At 42.9% G+C, this 17208-nt stretch overlaps 1 protein-coding gene across 5 annotated transcripts in view; it reads left to right on the top strand.

The window, feature by feature from the left end:
• The window catches only part of LOC125452103 (protein spire homolog 1-like), a 200606-nt gene that overhangs the window by 149957 nt on the left and 33441 nt on the right, over positions 1-17208 (top strand). For 3 of the 5 annotated variants that reach the window (XM_048530107.2, XM_048530104.2, XM_048530106.2), the window contains exons 9-10: positions 5872-5913; positions 8227-8390. In XM_048530107.2, the coding sequence (XP_048386064.1) occupies positions 5872-5913; positions 8227-8390 (206 nt within the window). The remainder of the gene's footprint in view (positions 1-5871; positions 5914-8226; positions 8391-17208) is intronic. The other 2 variants (XM_048530105.2, XM_048530108.2) reach the window with 1 other exon arrangement.

Genomic DNA, 17208 nt, shown 5'->3' with positions numbered 1-17208 from the left:
TGAATCTACAGACTGAATCCCATCATGGACTGCTGTTGATTAGACATTCAATTGACCTTAGATTTTTTGCGGTCTTCTACCCAAGCAATTGCAAACCTTCTTAACCATCGAAAGTCATCACGGAAAAACAGAAACAGGAAGTGCAGTTTCAAAGAGTGAATCCAATGTCAAATCTAGTGTAGAAAGGGAAATAAAGTGGGGTATAGAAGTGTTATCAAGATAGGGATAAATGAGCCAGAGGACATCACAGGGAAACAATGTCCTGGATTTTGTTTTTGTCCATCCACACGTCACTTACTGCACAACTGCCTAAATAACCGGGAGCACTGCTAGTTTCACCAGTTTTCAAAGCAAACTCCAACCCATCAGAGAGGAGAGGGTGGAAGAAATAGGAGAGGATTGGAGTATGATAGATTTCTGCTTACCAATGGCTTAAAGGGTTCTGAGAGTAATGTGGGTTAGAAGTGTTCAGTCAACCAGGATCACATTAAAAGGCAGGGCAATCTCAAAGAGGATCAGAGGGCATAGTCTCAGAATGAAGGGATGCCAATTTAAGACTGAGATGAATTGAGAGCCTTTGGAACATTTTGCCAAGAGAGCTGCAGAGGAAGAGTGTTGGTGTATATTTAAGGCTAAGAGAGATGGATAGATTCTTGATCATTTGGGGAATCAAGGGATACAGGGTAAAGGCAGGAAAATGGATGTGAGGAATAAATGATCAGCCATGATCCTATTTAATAGCTTGTGGGGCCAAAGGAAATCTTCTATTTCTATTTCTTATACCTTCGTATGGCTTATGGAATAGTATACTCCTGTTCCTCACTGTTGGCCTCCACAAATTTGTTAAAGAAAATTTTCATGTTAGTGTTGAAATCTCACAATAGGTTAGTGTCAGCCTTTTTCTCTTCCAGCTTTATAGAGATCTCTGCACTCTTTCGATTCTGACCTTCATTGCTGCACCATTTCTGAATGTGCCTCAGAAAAATCTCTGGAAGTTCCTCCTTAAACTTCCCCATCTTTGCATATCTCTCCACATCTGAGACACTCTTTAAAACCTACTCCTCTGGACAAATCTTGAGGTCTCCTGGTGTCTCTTTATGTTTCCCCATGTCTAAGTTTATCTGGAATGAGTTACCATGTTAGACACTATAGAAATGCAAATTGTTGTTGATTGAATTAAAAGAACATAGAACATAGAACAGTACAGCGCAGAACAGGCCCTTCGGCCCTCGATGTTGCGCCAACCTGTGAACTAATCTAAGCCCCTCCCCCTACACTGTCCCATCATTATCCATATGCTTATCCAAGGAAAAACAATTTTAAAAAAAATATATGAAATTGTTGATGAAGAGAGACTGGATTGGTTAGGTCTATATTCACTGGAGTTTTGGAGAATGAGGAGTATCTCATAGGAACCTATGAAATACTAACAGAACTTGACATAGCAAATGTAGGAAGGATGTTCCTGATGAACAGGAGGTCCAGAACTAAGGGTCACAGTTTAAGGATATGGGATAGGCCATTTAGGATGTGTCTTTGACCATGAAATAGTGAATCTGAAGAATTCTCTGCCATAGAATGCAGTCAAGGCCAAAACATTGAATGTTTTCAAGAAGCAGTTTTTATAGTTTTTAGGGCTAAAGGGGTTACAGGAAATAGGGAGAAAACAAGAACAGGGCACATATTGAATGGTAGAGCAGGCTCAAAGCACTGAATGGCCTACTCCAGCTCCAGTTTTCTATGTTTCTATGATCTGATGGTCTTCCAAAGTGATTCTGAGCCAATGTTGAACCTTTATTTCTGTTGTGTTGGGAAAGCTGTGGTCAAATGTAGATGAGCATGCCACTCGATCCCACTGACAGTCATTGCCAAGGTACATGTGAAGAACATAAGAGCAACAGACTAAGTAGCAATCTACAGCAAAACTGTAGAATATGAGGAAAGGCTATGTTGTGGCTTGCTGGACGGATACACATTTTCACTACAGGTTGAAATACAATCTTTATTTATTTGTGGAATGTGGGCATCATTGCCTAGGGCAACACTTATTGCCTCATTGCCCAGAGGGGAGTCAACCACATTGCTGTGGGTCCGGAGTTACATCTAAGCCATTGGTGAGAACACATGAATATTGGTGAACCAACTGGATCTTTCACAACAGACAACTCTTTGAACACAAATGCTAAGGCATTTCATAAGAACACTGTGAGACACTGAATTTCAGAAAATATAAGCAGCAGTAAAGTTAGAAATTTCCCAACAGTTTCAGGAGCCAAATTGAGAAATAGTATTGAAGTGACAAAGGAGGTATTAAATAGTTTTCATGTCAGTGTTCACACTAGAACAGATAAGGTTTGTTGGCCGCAGACACAAATTGCTACATGGTGTTATGATGTGATTGCATTTAGAGACACAGTTTAAACAAAATCATGAATGACTTCTTAGTATTCATGGGTGGCTCAATGGTTAGTACTGCTGCCTCACTGCACCAGGGACCTGGGGTCGATTCCACCCTCTGTATGGAGTTTGCGCATTCTCCCTGTTTCTGCTGGGTGCTCCCATTTCCTCTCACAGTCCAAAGACAAGCAAGTTAGGTGGATTGGCCATTGCTGAATTGGCAGTAGTGTCCAAGGTGGGTTTAAATTAGGTGGATTAGCCATGGGAAACTCAGAGTTAGAAGGAAACAGTCAGGACATGGGTCTGGGTGGGATGCCCTCCGAAGGGGTAGTGTAGACTTGTTGGGCCGATTGGCCTGTTTCTGCACTGTAGGGATTCTATGATTCCTGGTTTGGATGGGGAGGAAAAAGAGGAAACAGTATTGAATGATGGCACTAATGTTACATTCCAAGTCGAAAAGATAGATTAGATGATTCTACATGGGAATCTATTTGAATTAAGAAACAGAGGGAGGGCTGTTCCATTCATTGATGGGAACCTTTTTAAGGAGTTCCAGACATTGAAAAGTATATAGCTGAATAGATTTTGGGGTGAATTTTTAGAAGTTGTAACAAAATTAAGGTAGTAATATTAAGAGAATTTAAGTTTTCATGTTAAAAACATGATGCCAAGAATTAGAAAAGAGGATCTTTTTTGCTGTGGGTTCTGAGTCAGTATGTGTTTTGTATAATATGGAAGAAAAATAGTGTTAGATCTGGTTTTTATGAGATGACGTAAGGCAAGTAGACTGTGTTACAGCAGGAGATCAGCCGTACCAGTGTCTGCAACATAATTCTATAAAAAGTATCAAAAGTTACGAGGCTCAATGATAGAAGAGCCAATGTCACTGTTTTAAGAAAGAAGATAAACACGTGTATATTGGGAAAAATGATTGCCAGGTATAGCAGTAATGAAAGGACAGAGGGATTTGAGGAAATGGATTGTTCGGATAGTTCAGCATGTGTCCTTTATTAGGAAAATGTAGAGCACAGGATACCAAAATAAGTGAAAATTAAAGTAAAATGTTAAAAAGGAGACTTCTGACAGCATTCGGAGTGAGATGCATTCAATATCCAGAAAGATCATGGTAATTACAGTAGGGAATTGAAAAAGCAAATATGAAAATGCAATGTAAGATTTTGAGAAAAGATTAGCATTATTCACATTAATCAACATTAAGTTGAACCTTTTAAACATTTTCTAAATTTATGAGGTATAAGAGGTAGCTAGGGTAAAAGTTGGGCTTGTTAGGCACTCAAAAGGAAATCTTCTTGTTGAGGCTGAGGACAGGACTAAAGAATTAAAGAAAAGTACTTACATCTGTCTCCACGATGGGTTACAGTAGAAGAGAAAAAGGAAGATACAGACAGGATAGTATTAGCTAGAGAAGGTGAACCAAAAGAGGTCACCTTTTTTGGAAGTTAACATCTCACCTGGCCCAGATAGCATGCAACCTAGATTCACAGCTAGAAACATCAAAGGTCATTGTATAGAGGCACTGTGTTGGACTATTGAAGCGTTGCTAATGTGATACCCCTACTCAGAAAGGGGGAGCTGGTGGCATGGTGATGATGTAACTGCATAGCCATCCAGTAGTCCTGGCCAGTGTTCTAAGTTTGAATCATACCATGGCAGATAGTGAAATTAGAACTCAATAAAATCCAGATTAAAAAGATAATCCAATGGCAGCCAGATAAACAGTGTCGATTGTTGATAGTGATGAGCAAAACTCTAGATTTTGGAAAACCTAGACAGAATGACAAAGTGGGCAGAAACGAGGCAAACAAATTTCAGTGCAGGAAATGTGGAATATTGTTGAAAACTGCACATATTGTCAAAGCATTTCATCTTGTACTCTTCAGTACATTTGCAAGAATACTGAGGTAAGGAGGAACAATATTCTAACTGGTATGAGAAGACAGTACTGATGAGTAACTGGAGTCTGGTGAAGGTTTGCCATGGAGAATGCACTGGTTATGTGATGACTGACAGCTAACAGCCAAGATTTGTTTAAATTTAAACAAGGCAGGTTGACCTGATCAAGGAATGAATGAGAGAATTATTGTTGTCTAGTTTAAATTGAAACAGGCACAATGTATGTACATAATACTTCTGTCTGTAAACAACAGAACCTTGAGTATTGGTATATATAACTACAAATACCCACAAATGCACAATACTGGGAGCCCAACCAGACTCAGATGGCGTAGTGGGGTACAATCAGGCATGTTACTAAGCCAATATATTCTCTAAAGTCTCAAAATTTCTCATTAGTTGGCACCAAGTAAATTGATCTCAGTACTATCATACCAGGAGACATAATTTGGATTCAGGTCAGTAGCTGTTCTTGTAAAATGATGGCCAGAATTTTAACAGTGGAAGCTGGAGCCTTGATGGCAGGAAACAGAGAGGCATCTTGCCAGTTGCAGCCAATCAGTAAGCTGCTGCCGGGGATTGCTGTCCAATCACTAAGAGCTGCCAGAGGCTAACATCCAGCCCCACCATGAGCACCACCTCTAGTGGTGGCTGTTGCTGTGGCAGCAGTTGCAGAGAAGAGGCCCCCTAATAGCTCGGGATCCTGAAAGAGAGGCAGTAAGGCCTGGGAAATGCCAGGGCCCTGGTGATTGTAGGGATTTGTTGTGCACTTAACGAGTTTAATTGGGGTTCCAAATAGACAGCCATTCTCCTCACTTTCCTGCCGCTGAGCTGACAGTGGGAAGGCACCAGACAGTCTTGTCCCTGAGCCCTTCCCCTGCCATTCTGTCCGTCTGAATCATACCATGGCAGGTAGTGAAATTAGAATTCAATAAAATCCAGAATAAAAAGATAATCCAATGGCAGCCAGATAAACAGTGTTGATTGTTGGTAGTGATAAGCAAAACTCCAGATTTTGCAAAACCTAGACAGAATGCCTGTTTCTCAGCCCATCAGCCCAATGCTTAGCAAACTTCTAGCCTGTGCATTTGCTTATTGGGAAATTGAGTTTGGCCTCAGTTCTCGGGAACTTGGTAATTTGAATATCTGCTAGCGTTATTTACAGTTCACACTTGAAGGCTGACTGTTGGAAGCAGATAACGACTTGTTCCCTCTGCCTGTGAAATTATACTCCAGTAAGAGAAAACAGTGTCTTGCAGAGGAAGTGGAAATAATAGAGAAAAGTGTCACTGTGATACAAAGCAAGGGTCTGTTGTAGCATCCTTATGGACCCAGTAGTCTTATGAACCAACCCACATCATAATCCATGCACCAACATTAATTGTTTTGTTTCATTGAGATCTAACTGTGCGAATAATTGGAGTAATGTTTGGTATCCGTTACTGCCTTGTCTTTATTAGTTCTCTACAGAAGGTTGAAAGATTTCAATGTTGAAATGAAATTCTAACAATTATTTACTCCATTTTTTTCCCCCTAACCATCCAATTGTTTTTCTTACAGTAATGAGGCCACTTAGCATGTCTTGCAGTTTTGACTTGTCAGGTAAAGGCAGCTCCAGCACCTGACATGTGGTGGTTTTTGTCATGTCTTGCTTTTGCTTTCGCATCTTTCACTTCATCCACCTTTGTTTTAACCATTCTCAGTGACTTTGGTTACTTTAATGTTGCTGTTGGCTTTGTGGTTTGTGCTTGGTGCCGCAGCTTTGTTGGTTGTGGTTTCAATGTAATGGGGTGCTTTCAGCATATTGCAAGTTGAGCTTGAGTCAAAAAAAGAGAGTTCAGTTGGATGTGGAAGTGTTGTTTTATTTATTTGCTCATGGGACTTGAGTGGCACAGGCAATGACAGTATTTAATGCCCACCCCTAACTGCTGTTGACAATGTGGCGGTAAGCTGCCTACCTGAACCACTGCAGTCCTTGTGGTGAGATTACGCCACAGAGCCATCAGGCAGAGTTCAAGATATGGTGAAGGAGTACAGTGTCTCAGTACAATCATGTGTGACATGGGGGTGATGGGGTTTCTGTGCAGCTGCAACTGCCAATGTCCTACAAGATGGGAACTGTCAAAGAAGCATGTCCCTGGAGGGGCTAGAGAGATGGAGCTGACTGCCTGTAATATATATATGGCACCAGCCATTTTCCAGGCACAGCATGTAGATGAGGACTAGGAAGGGAACAAGGTAAGATCTTTGGGGATTTCAGAGGCAGGAAGGAAAAGTGATTGGATTAAATTTTCTGGATTCAATTGGAAAGCAAAATGTGAAATAAGTAATCAGCCTTCCCTTTGTTTTCCGCTTAGTTTTTCTTTTCTCCCTCATGAGGTGATTAAAGAAGCTTTCTGTGTAGATGAGTGGAGATCTTTCTTAGCTCCATATATGCTGTATTCTTGTGAATGACTTTAAAAGGCTGTATCCATCACACGATGTGAGTGATTGAAGTTTATCGGCTGAGGTCATCCTTTTCCTGTTTTACTGTAGAAGACAAACTGCTAAAATATAGAATAGGAAATGTTGGGCTTGTGGCCTGAAACAGTATGTAGCGTGTTTGGTTAGAGTATATGGCATTGCATGACTGTGAAAATCAAATTTGCTGACTGTTTTGAATCTCTTTCGATTTTTATTTTCAAAGGTATGATCTAAACTCTCAGAATTTATGCAACACACAGTGTCTAGATCTATCCCATAAAACCTTTACAAGCAAAGAGCATTGATTAGAGGTCAGGAGCCAGAGTTTTTTTAATCCTGCACCCAACTACGCTCCAAAAAATGCTCAAAACCTAAAAGTACTGAGTCTATATGTGATGCCTCTACACAAATCAAGGATGTACTCTGGACCCTCCCTTGTCTGTTTACCTCAGTGTCTTGTTGAGCTGTGCATTTACTCATTAGACCAGTGGGGATGTTAGACAGTTCTGAAGAGACACTGCTCATTTGGACCTTTGCTGTTGGAGTAACCAGCTGTTTTTTTTTTATTCTGCATGTTGCATTACAAAAAAATGGCTTTCACAAGTACTCTTCCATTACTTCAATTAAATAAATAATTGTTCTTTCCCCTAAGTCCCCACAGCGTCCCCCCCTCCAACGCTGAATTGGAGCAGGCCATTCAGCCACTCGAGTCAGTTAGATCATAGCATACCTGAGGGGTTAAAATTGTATCAGTGATAATGGGAACTGCAGATGCTGGAGAATCCAAGATAATAAAATGTGAGGCTGGATGAACACAGCAGGCCCAGCAGCATCTCAGGAGCACAAAAGCTGACGTTTCGGGCCTAGACCCGAAACGTCAGCTTTGTGCTCCTGAGATGCTGCTGGGCCTGCTGTGTTCATCCAGCCTCACATTTTATTATACCTGAGGGGTTGCTGGGAAAGTGATGCTGTATGCCTGAGCTCTGGCTATTGCAGTGTCGTAGTAAGCAGGCATGCCGTTTGTGGTTGGTGTCTCTTTGAAAATTTTGCACCGTTGAGAAGATTTTACAAGAGACTTCAAGCAATAAAGTTCATCTGGTGAGAAGGGTTTTGCCCTGTTTCATGATTAGAGTTGCCACATTTTCCTGGTTTGCTAAGGAACGGAAAAAGGCTTACAATTTGCTTATGTAGGAAACGTATTGAACACTGTGATAGCTTTAACATAGCACCGGAATAGGAATGGTACACGTTCACTTTTAACTTTAGGAGACTTTTTAAAAGCTGTTCTGCTTTTTAGATGTTTTAAAAGAAACACACTGCCTGGAGCAAAACCAGGCACGTGGCAACTCTAACTTTGACATGCGGGGGCAGAAGGAGTATAGTGTAGGAATAGTCTGCTGCAAGATTCAGTCTTCAAGTAGACTTTTTGATTCACTTCTCCCGTGTTTACAGATGTGACGACCCCAGAAAGGAGCAAAAAGACTTCTCCCCCTCCCATTGCCAATGGTGCAATTATGTCTCAAATGACTGAGACTGATGCCCATACGTCACAAGTTCAAAGAAGAAAACTCCTGAAGGCACCTACGCTGGCAGAGATAGACAGCTCTGACTCTGAGGTAAGGAAAAATGTGCTCTTGAACCTAGCCGCTGTAGTTCTTCTATTCATGTGCATCTGTCCATTTGTGTGTGCTTATGCATATGTAAACATGTAAGTGTGTTTTTTACTGCAGAGAGAGAGTGTGTCCGTGTCTGTGTGTGTGTCTGTGTGTCTATCTGTGTGTGTGACAGATAGAGAGGGCGTGCGTGGGTCAGTATTTTTTTGCCTGCAGCTACACACTGGAGAAAGAAGTCGAGGCTTTTTCTCTTGCACTCACATCAGGGCTGAAATGCAGAAACCAAATTTAGAAAGTTCACATATCTGTCTTGCACATCAATCCTGATGAAAGACCAAAGCCTTGACATCATATCTGTTTTTATTTGAAGGATGTTAAGGCCAGCATTACCAAGCGCTTAATAATAGAAATATCTCCAGGGTGAAACTACCCATATGTGTTTAAGGAGAATCTCAGTACATATACATGAGACCTTATTGAAACATGTAAGATTCTTAAGAGGCTTGACAGGTTAAAAAGTGAGAGAATATTCCCCTTCATGGGAGAGCCTAGGACCAGAGGGTATAGTCTCAGAATAAAGGGATGCCAATTTAAGACTGAGATAAGGAGGAATCTCTTCTCTCAGAAGGTTGTGTGTCTTTGGAAATCCTAGCACAGACAGCTGTTGGAGTAGAGTCCTTATGTATGTTTAAGGCTGAGAGAGATAGATTTTTGATCAGTTGGGGTATCAAAGGTTATGGGGAAAGTGTAGGGAAGTGGAAGGGAGGAACATAGAACATAGAACATAGAACATAGAACAGTACAGCACAGAACAGGCCCTTCAGCCCACAATGTTGTGCCGACCATTGATCCTCATGTATGCACCCTCAAATTTCTGTGACCATATACATGTCCAGCAGTCTCTTAAATGACCCCAATGACCTTGCTTCCACAACTGCTGCTGGCAACGCATTCCATGCTCTCACAACTCTCTGCGTAAAGAACCTGCCTCTGACATCCCCTCTATACTTTCCACCAACCAGCTTAAAACTATGACCCCTCATGCTAGCCATTTCTGCCCTGGGAAATAGTCTCTGGCTATCAACTCTGTCTATGCCTCTCATTATCTTGTATACCTCAATTAGGTCCCCTCTCCTCCTCCTTTTCTCCAATGAAAAGAGACCGAGCTCAGTCAACCTCTCTTCATAAGATAAGCCCTCCAGTCCAGGCAGCATCCTGGTAAACCTCCTCTGAACCCTCTCCAAAGCATCCACATCTTTCCTATAATAGGGCGCCCAGAACTGGACGCAGTATTCCAAGTGCGGTCTAACCAAAGTTTTATAGAGCTGCAACAAGATCTCACGACTCTTAAACTCAATCCCCCTGTTAATGAAAGCCAAAACACCATATGCTTTCTTAACAACCCTGTCCACTTGGGTGGCCATTTTAAGGGATCTATGTATCTGCACACCAAGATCCCTCTGTTCCTCCACGCTGCCAAGAATCCTATCCTTAATCCTGTACTCAGCTTTCAAATTCGACCTTCCAAAATGCATCACCTCGCATTTATCCAGGTTGAACTCCATCTGCCACCTCTCAGCCCATCTCTGCATCCTGTCAATGTCCCGCTGCAGCCTACAACAGCCCTCTACACTGTCAATGACACCTCTGACCTTTGTGTCGTCTGCAAACTTGCTGACCCATCCTTCAATCCCCTCGTCCAAGTCATTAATAAAAATTACAAACAGTAGAGGCCCAAGGACAGAGCCCTGTGGAACTCCACTCACCACTGACTTCCAGGCAGAATATTTTCCTTCTACTACCACTCGCTGTCTTCTGTTGGCCAGCCAATTCTGTATCCAATCAGCTAAGTTCCCCTGTATCCCATTCCTCCTGACCTTCTGAATGAGACTACCATGGGGAACCTTATCAAATGCCTTACTGAAGTCCATATACACCACATCCACAGCTCGACCCTCATCAACTTTTCTAGTCACATCCTCAAAAAACTCGATAAGGTTTGTAAGGCATGACCTACCCCTCACAAAGCCGTGTTGACTGTATTTGATCAAGCCATGCTCTTCCAGATGGTCATAAATCTTATCCCTCAGAATCCTTTCTAACACCTTGCAGACGACAGACGTGAGACTTACCGGTCTATAATTGCCGGGGATTTCCCTATTTCCTTTCTTGAAGAGAGGAATTACATTTGCCTCTCTCCAGTCCTCAGGTACGACTCCAGTGGAGAGCGAGGATGCAAAGATCTTCGCAAGTGGCGAAGCAATTGCATTTCTCGCTTCCCAAAGCAGCCGAGGACAAATCTGGTCCGGGCCTGGCGACTTGTCAATCTTAATGTTTGACAAAATTTTCAGCACATCAGCTTCCTCTATCTCTATCCATTCCAGCATGCACACCTGCTCTTCAAAGGTTTCATTCACTACAAACTTCGTTTCTTTCGTAAAGACAGAAGCAAAAAACTCATTTAGGGCTTCCCCTACCTCCTCAGGCTCCACACACAAGTTCCCTCTGCTATCCCTGATCGGCCCTACTCTTTCTTTGATCATTCTCTTATTCCTCACGTAAGTGTAAAATGCCTTTGTGTTTTCCCGGATTCCTTCTGCCAAGCCTTTCTCGTGCCCCCTCCTGGCTCTCCTCAGACCATTTTTGAGCTCCTTCCTTGCCTGCATGTAATCCTCTCTAGCTGAACTTGACCCTAGCTTCCTCCACCTTATGTAAGCTACCTTCTTTCTTTTCACTAGAAGCTCCACCGCTCTCGTCATCCAAGGTTCCTTAATCTTACCCCTTCTTGCCTGTCTCAGAGGGACATATTTACTCATCACTCCCAACAACTGTTCCTTAAACAGTCTCCACATGTCTATAGTTCCCTTACCATGGAACAACTGCTCCCAGTCCATGCTTCCTAACTCATGTCTAATCGCATCATAGTTTCCTCTTCCCCAATTAAATATCCTCCCATTCTGCCTAATCCTCTCCTTCTCCATAGCTATGTAGAATGTGAGGCAGTTATGGTCACTATCACCAAAATGCTCTCCCACCACAAGATCTGATACCTGCCCCGGCTCGTTTCCAAGCACCAAGTCTAGAATGGCCTCTCCCCTCGTCGGCCTGTCAACGTACTGCGTTAGGAATGTTGGATCAGCCCTGATCCTACAAAATGGTTGAGCCTGGTCAAGAAGAAAGAAAGTAATGGATAAATATGATGGTAAGGTTAGATGCAGTAGACATGGAGATGGTTCATAGAGTCACAGAGTCACACAGCATCGAAACAGACCCATTTGTGCAATTAGCCCGTGCTGACCATGTTCCCAATCTAAACCAGTCCCACTCACCTGGGTTTGGCCCATTTCCCTCCAACCTTTTGTATTCATGTATTTATCCAAATATCTTTTAAATGTTGCAACTGTACCTACATCCACCACTTCCTCTGGCATTTCATTCCACATACAAATACCCTCTGTATAAAAACAAAAGTTGCCCCCTGGGTCCTTTTCCATCTTTCTCCTTTCGCTTTAAAAATAGTTTTCAATCCACCACCCCCCCCCCCCCCCCCCCCCCCCAGGGAAAAGACTCATCCTATTTGTGGAGAATAAAAGTCCAGCAAAGATAATTTGGATCAAATATCTGCTTCTATGCTGAAAATTTATGTAATTCGCTAAATACGTCAGTATCGCTATAGTATTCCTTTTTCCAGTTGATAGAGAGAATTCAAGGAAAAGCTAATGTAAATACAAAGCTGTCAGAAACTGCAGCAACTTAATATGCAAATTCTGTGGAAACTGCTACCATTATGGGAAAGTAAATTCTGTGTCACATCTGCTCAAGGTCAGAAATCTCAATCTCATGCATTAACTTTTCACACTTTACTAAAAGCTGGTAAACTGGCGGCCTTCGTTTGAAGTGATCGTATTTATTTCTGAACAATGTAGTTTTCCTTTTGTTCATGGGATGTGGGTATCGCCAGTGTTTATTGCCCAGCCCTAATTGCCCAGAGAGTAGATAGGAGTCAGCCACATTGCTGTGGGTCTGGAGTCACATGTGGCCAGACCAGGTAAGCACACCAGATTTCCTTCCCTAAAGGACACTAGCGAAACAATTTGGCATTTATGGCAATTGACAGCAATAGTTTTATCCAGATTTTTATTGAATATCAAATTGAAGCTCCAGTGCATTATTTAGGTCTTTGCCGTAATAATTAACATTCTTACTTATTCCCTACTTGCTGCTTTCTTTATTCACTCATGGGATGTGGGTGTCACTGGCTGAGCCAGCATTTATTGCTAGCTGCCCTTGAGAAGGTGGTGGTGAGCTGCCTTCTTGAACAGTTGCAGTCCATGTGCTGTTGGTTGACCCACAAAGTCCTGAGGGATGGAATGCCAGGATTTTGATCCAGCGACAGCGAAGGATCAGCAATATATTTCCAAGTCAAGTGGCTTGGAGGTGAACCTGCCCATGTAACTGCTGCCCTTGTCTTTCTAGATGATAGAGGTCACGGGTTTGGAAGGTGATGTCTGACTTCTGCAGTGAATTTCTGCAGGGCATCTTGTAGATCATATACACTGCTGCTGGTGAGGGAATGGATGTTTGTGGACATGGTGTCTACCGAACTTTGTCCTAGATAGTGTCAGATTTCCCAAGTGTTGATGGAACTGCACTAATCCTGGCAAATGGCAGTAATGTCTACAACCATTGAATAAGTAAAATAAATGGTACATGGACCGTATGATTCCAGGAAATCCGATGAGGAATAGGATTAACGGAGTATGCTGCACCTTTCAGTGAGATCATGGTTGACCTTCTTGCATCGTTGACCTTCATTTTCCTATCTTGTGCCTTTCTACTTTATCCCTTACCTGGTAGAATGTTATTTAAACATTGTGTGAATTTTACTTAGACATGACTTTATTTAAATAATTTAAATCAAGATGATGAGTAAAGATACCTAACCTTCAATGTGCTGTGATAATGAAAACATACTTGTTTTATCATTGACCAGAAGTTCACGTCCCCAGTTAGACCAGTCATGGTGACGATACAATGAAACTGCTTGGATTTGTTGAACTGACATAATAAAATGTACAGTGCTGTTCAGGGAGAGTTTTCATAGCATTTCAATGTGTTTTTTTAAAAAATGCTATGCCTTGTCCACGTCTTATGCTTAGACCATCTGATGTTATGTGTGCAGTGTATCTGTGACATGAATTCAGAACGTCAGTGCAGTTTTCAATCGTGCAGTTGTTTGGTGTTTGATTAGTGTGTGCCTGTTTGTGGCCTGCCATTCGTCAAATCTGTGGATTCAGTTGGAGAAACATAGAGTAAACGGAAAGCCAGCAGCAGTAAGCTGTAAACATGGGAGTTTTAAAGGCCTTGTTTAGACTTGGAGATATGTAGAGATGACGCCGCAGTTTCTGTGGCATAAAACATCATCGTAAAGGCCCACATTTTGTGTCCTTTCAATTAAAACGTTGGCACAGTGAGCCTTAATGTATTTTTCACCTGGTTTAAATCAGGATGGTGAGTTTACGCATGGTCAACAGATACTGGCCATCTTGGTCTTTGGTGACCATCTACAGGAGCTGCTGACTTTGTTAGACTTCACTTTCCCAAAGGCCAGCTGTCTCCGGCCTCGGGCTGTGAACCAGGCTCTACACCAGTGGCACATTGAAATTAGAGAGAATGGAATAGAACAGAAATTTATTGCCATGTGTACTTTTACTTGAAAAATACAGTGAAAGGTTTTATAAATTGCCCCACTGCAGTGTTGTTCATATTAAAAAAAATGTAAAATTAAGACAAACTTCATCACTGTTCTCTGAACGGCTCCTGGGTTCAGGGAAAGCCGATTAAGGAAAGATGGAATACCCTGAAAACACAGCCAGGAGGAGACTGCCATTCCGGGACGAGACTGCCAGTCTGGGAGGAGACCGCATTCCAGTCTGCTGGAATACGGGGCTGGAGGCCTCCACCAAAGATGACCACCATGGCAGGCCTAGACCGTTATGTTTGGATAAGACTTCCCACCAGGCAGCTGGAAAACCTGGAAGCCGAAGAGGAAGAAGACCTCCACATGAAGAAGAGACCTGAACGCTGCATGGCTGGCTACCACACTGTGCTAAGACTGCCACATCTTGTTCAGGTGCCTGGGCCTAGCTGCAGGCCTGGGCCGTCAAGAGTCCAGGCCCGGGGTGGTGGGTGGGGGAGTCAGCCCAGGGCCTGCTCCCCACTCACTGGGAGACCCCAGGCTGGAATTTAGGAATGTCCGGCTCGTCCTGCTGTCGTTGACGCTGCTCCTGGAGGCCGCCTCCTTCACCTGCAACCCTCCAGACAAGAAAAGAAAATAGAGAGAAAGATGTCCAGAAGAGAGAGAGAGAATCCTATCATGAAATTGCACCTGACTCTGTACTGGGTCAGTTTTACAAAATTACAAAATTAGAGCAGAAATAGTTAAAAACAATTTTGCATAATGCTGCCAGTCGTGGCATGCTAGTTATTTGCTTCCCTCTTAATTGAAGGTTCAGGGTTCCAGTCCCAGTCCGCACATTGTAATATAGAACCTATGATGATACACTAGTGAGGTACTGAACGAATGCTATGCTGCCAGAGGTGCTGCCTTTCAGATGTTCTGAAACCATCACGCCTCATTTTTGATGATCCCCTCTGCAGTGCTGTTGCCCATTTTAACCCCATGATTGTGTTGTAAAATAACACCCTTTACTTATGACTAGTCAGCAGATCACCAAAGTGCCATAATAAGTGTAGCTTACAAATGTAACGTCCATTTGAATCAATTTTATTCGTTCATGGGATGTGGGCATCACTAGCTGGGCCAGCATTTACTACCATTCTTAATTGCCCTGGAAAAGGTGGTGCTGTGCTGCCATCTTGAACTGCTGCAGTACTCAGAAATGTGGGGCACCCACGTGCTGTTAAAGGGGAGTTCCAGCATTTTGTCCCAATGAACAAACAGCAATATAGTTTCAAGTCAGAAATAAAAATAGAGTGCCAGAGAATCTCAGCAGATCTGTTAGTGTTTGTCAAAGGGAGAACATGGAGCTAATGTTTTGAATTTGCTATGATTTCTTTTCTGGGTTAATACTCATCCCAGAATCCATACAGTGCAGCAGAGGCTATTCAGACAATTCAGTCCACACTGACTCTCCAAAGAACATCCCACCCTAACCTAGCCCCCTACACCATCCCTGCATTTTCCATGGCCAGTCCACCAGACCTGCACCTCTGTGGGGGAAACTGGAGCACCCAGAGAAAATCCACAGACAATGTGCAAATGCACACAGACAGTCATCCAAGGCTGAAATTGAACCCGGGTCCCTGAAGCTGTGAGGAAGTAATGCTATAAGCCACCATACTACCCACTATTTTTTGCATCGAAGAGGCTACATGTATATCCAAACTGCCCAGCCATCTTTTGTCTTGGTAAATGGTACTCATATTTATTTCCAGTATATTTCATTTGATTTCTGTAAGATATAATTTTAACAATTAAGAAAATAATTTGCTTCCTCTGGACAGATTTGCCATCTAGTGGCCAACTTGTGAAATAATAAACCTTAGATAACAAGGTGTAAAGTTGGACGAACACAGCAGGCCAAGCAGCATCGTAGGAGCAGGAAAGCTGACGTTTCGGGCCTAGACCCTTTTCTGAAGAAGGGTCTAGGTCCGAAACATCAGCTTTCCTGTTCCTCTGATGCTGCTTGGCCTGCTGTGTTCATCCAGCTCCACACTTTGTTATCTCAGATTCTCCAGCATCTGCAGTTCCTACTATGTTCTCTGAAGCAAGTAATAAATCTTGCCTTCTTCAGTTTCCTGCTCAAAAAGCGGATTGATCCCAGCAACACTATCTCAACGGAGGGCCTATGGGGGCAAGCAGACAAGTCCGAATCCATGCCAGCCCATCCCAACCCAAACCCAGCTGCCCAACCAACCATGTCTCCGAGGAACCTGAGTTGCTGCGGCTTGTGTATCCCGGAACAGTGATAGCAAAGACTGTACTTTTGCTTTCTATCAGAGCTGATCAGGAACCCGTTCCCACCAGCTGCTGTTGGAATCAATTGGAAGGATTTAAAAGTTGATACTCAGCCAGTTGGACATATTCTGAATGCACCATGTCCCGGAGTGATACATGTAACTGCCTCAGAGGTTGGGACACTGTGTCACAAGAGGCCACAATAAACCTTCAGAGAAAAGCAAGAACTGCTGATGCTGGAGTCAGAGATAACACAGTATGGACACAGCAGGCCAGGCAGCATCAGAGGACTAGGAAAGCTGACGTTTCGGGTCGGGACTCTTTTTCAGAAATGAGGGAGGAGGAAGGAAGCTGGGAAGTAAGTAGAGAGAGGAGGGCTGGAGCTATGGAAGGTAGGTGGAATATGATAGATGAGTGCACGTAGGCAGTGGTGGGGATGGGTCAGTGAGGTGGGAGGAGTGGATAGGTGGGAAAGAAGATGGACAGAGGCTTCTGCTGTTTTTCATTCCTGAGGAGGTACAAAGTGCTCCTGATTGGACAACTTGTATTTGTATAGCACCTTCAACTCCGTAAAACGGCCCAAAGCACACCACAAGAGAATTATCGAAAAACAAAATATGACACTGAGCACATAAAGAGGTGCTAGAGAAAATGAACAGAGGTGACTGAGAGCTGGAGAAAAGGAATTTCAGAGAATTGAGTTTTGGAAACTAAAGTAATAGTCACCAATGGTAACACCATGGTTAAAATCAGAGACCAGAATTGGAGCATAGTGTCACAGAGATTTGTGGAATTAGAGGACGTTACAGAGTTGAGAGATTTGAAAAACGGATGAGACTT

The sequence above is a fragment of the Stegostoma tigrinum genome, chromosome 5, assembly GCF_030684315.1.
Source record: "Stegostoma tigrinum isolate sSteTig4 chromosome 5, sSteTig4.hap1, whole genome shotgun sequence".
In the NCBI taxonomy this organism is placed as follows: Eukaryota; Metazoa; Chordata; class Chondrichthyes; order Orectolobiformes; family Stegostomatidae; genus Stegostoma; species Stegostoma tigrinum.
Note: the sequence above shows the minus strand (reverse complement) of the source record. Positions and strands in the feature narration are given on the sequence as shown.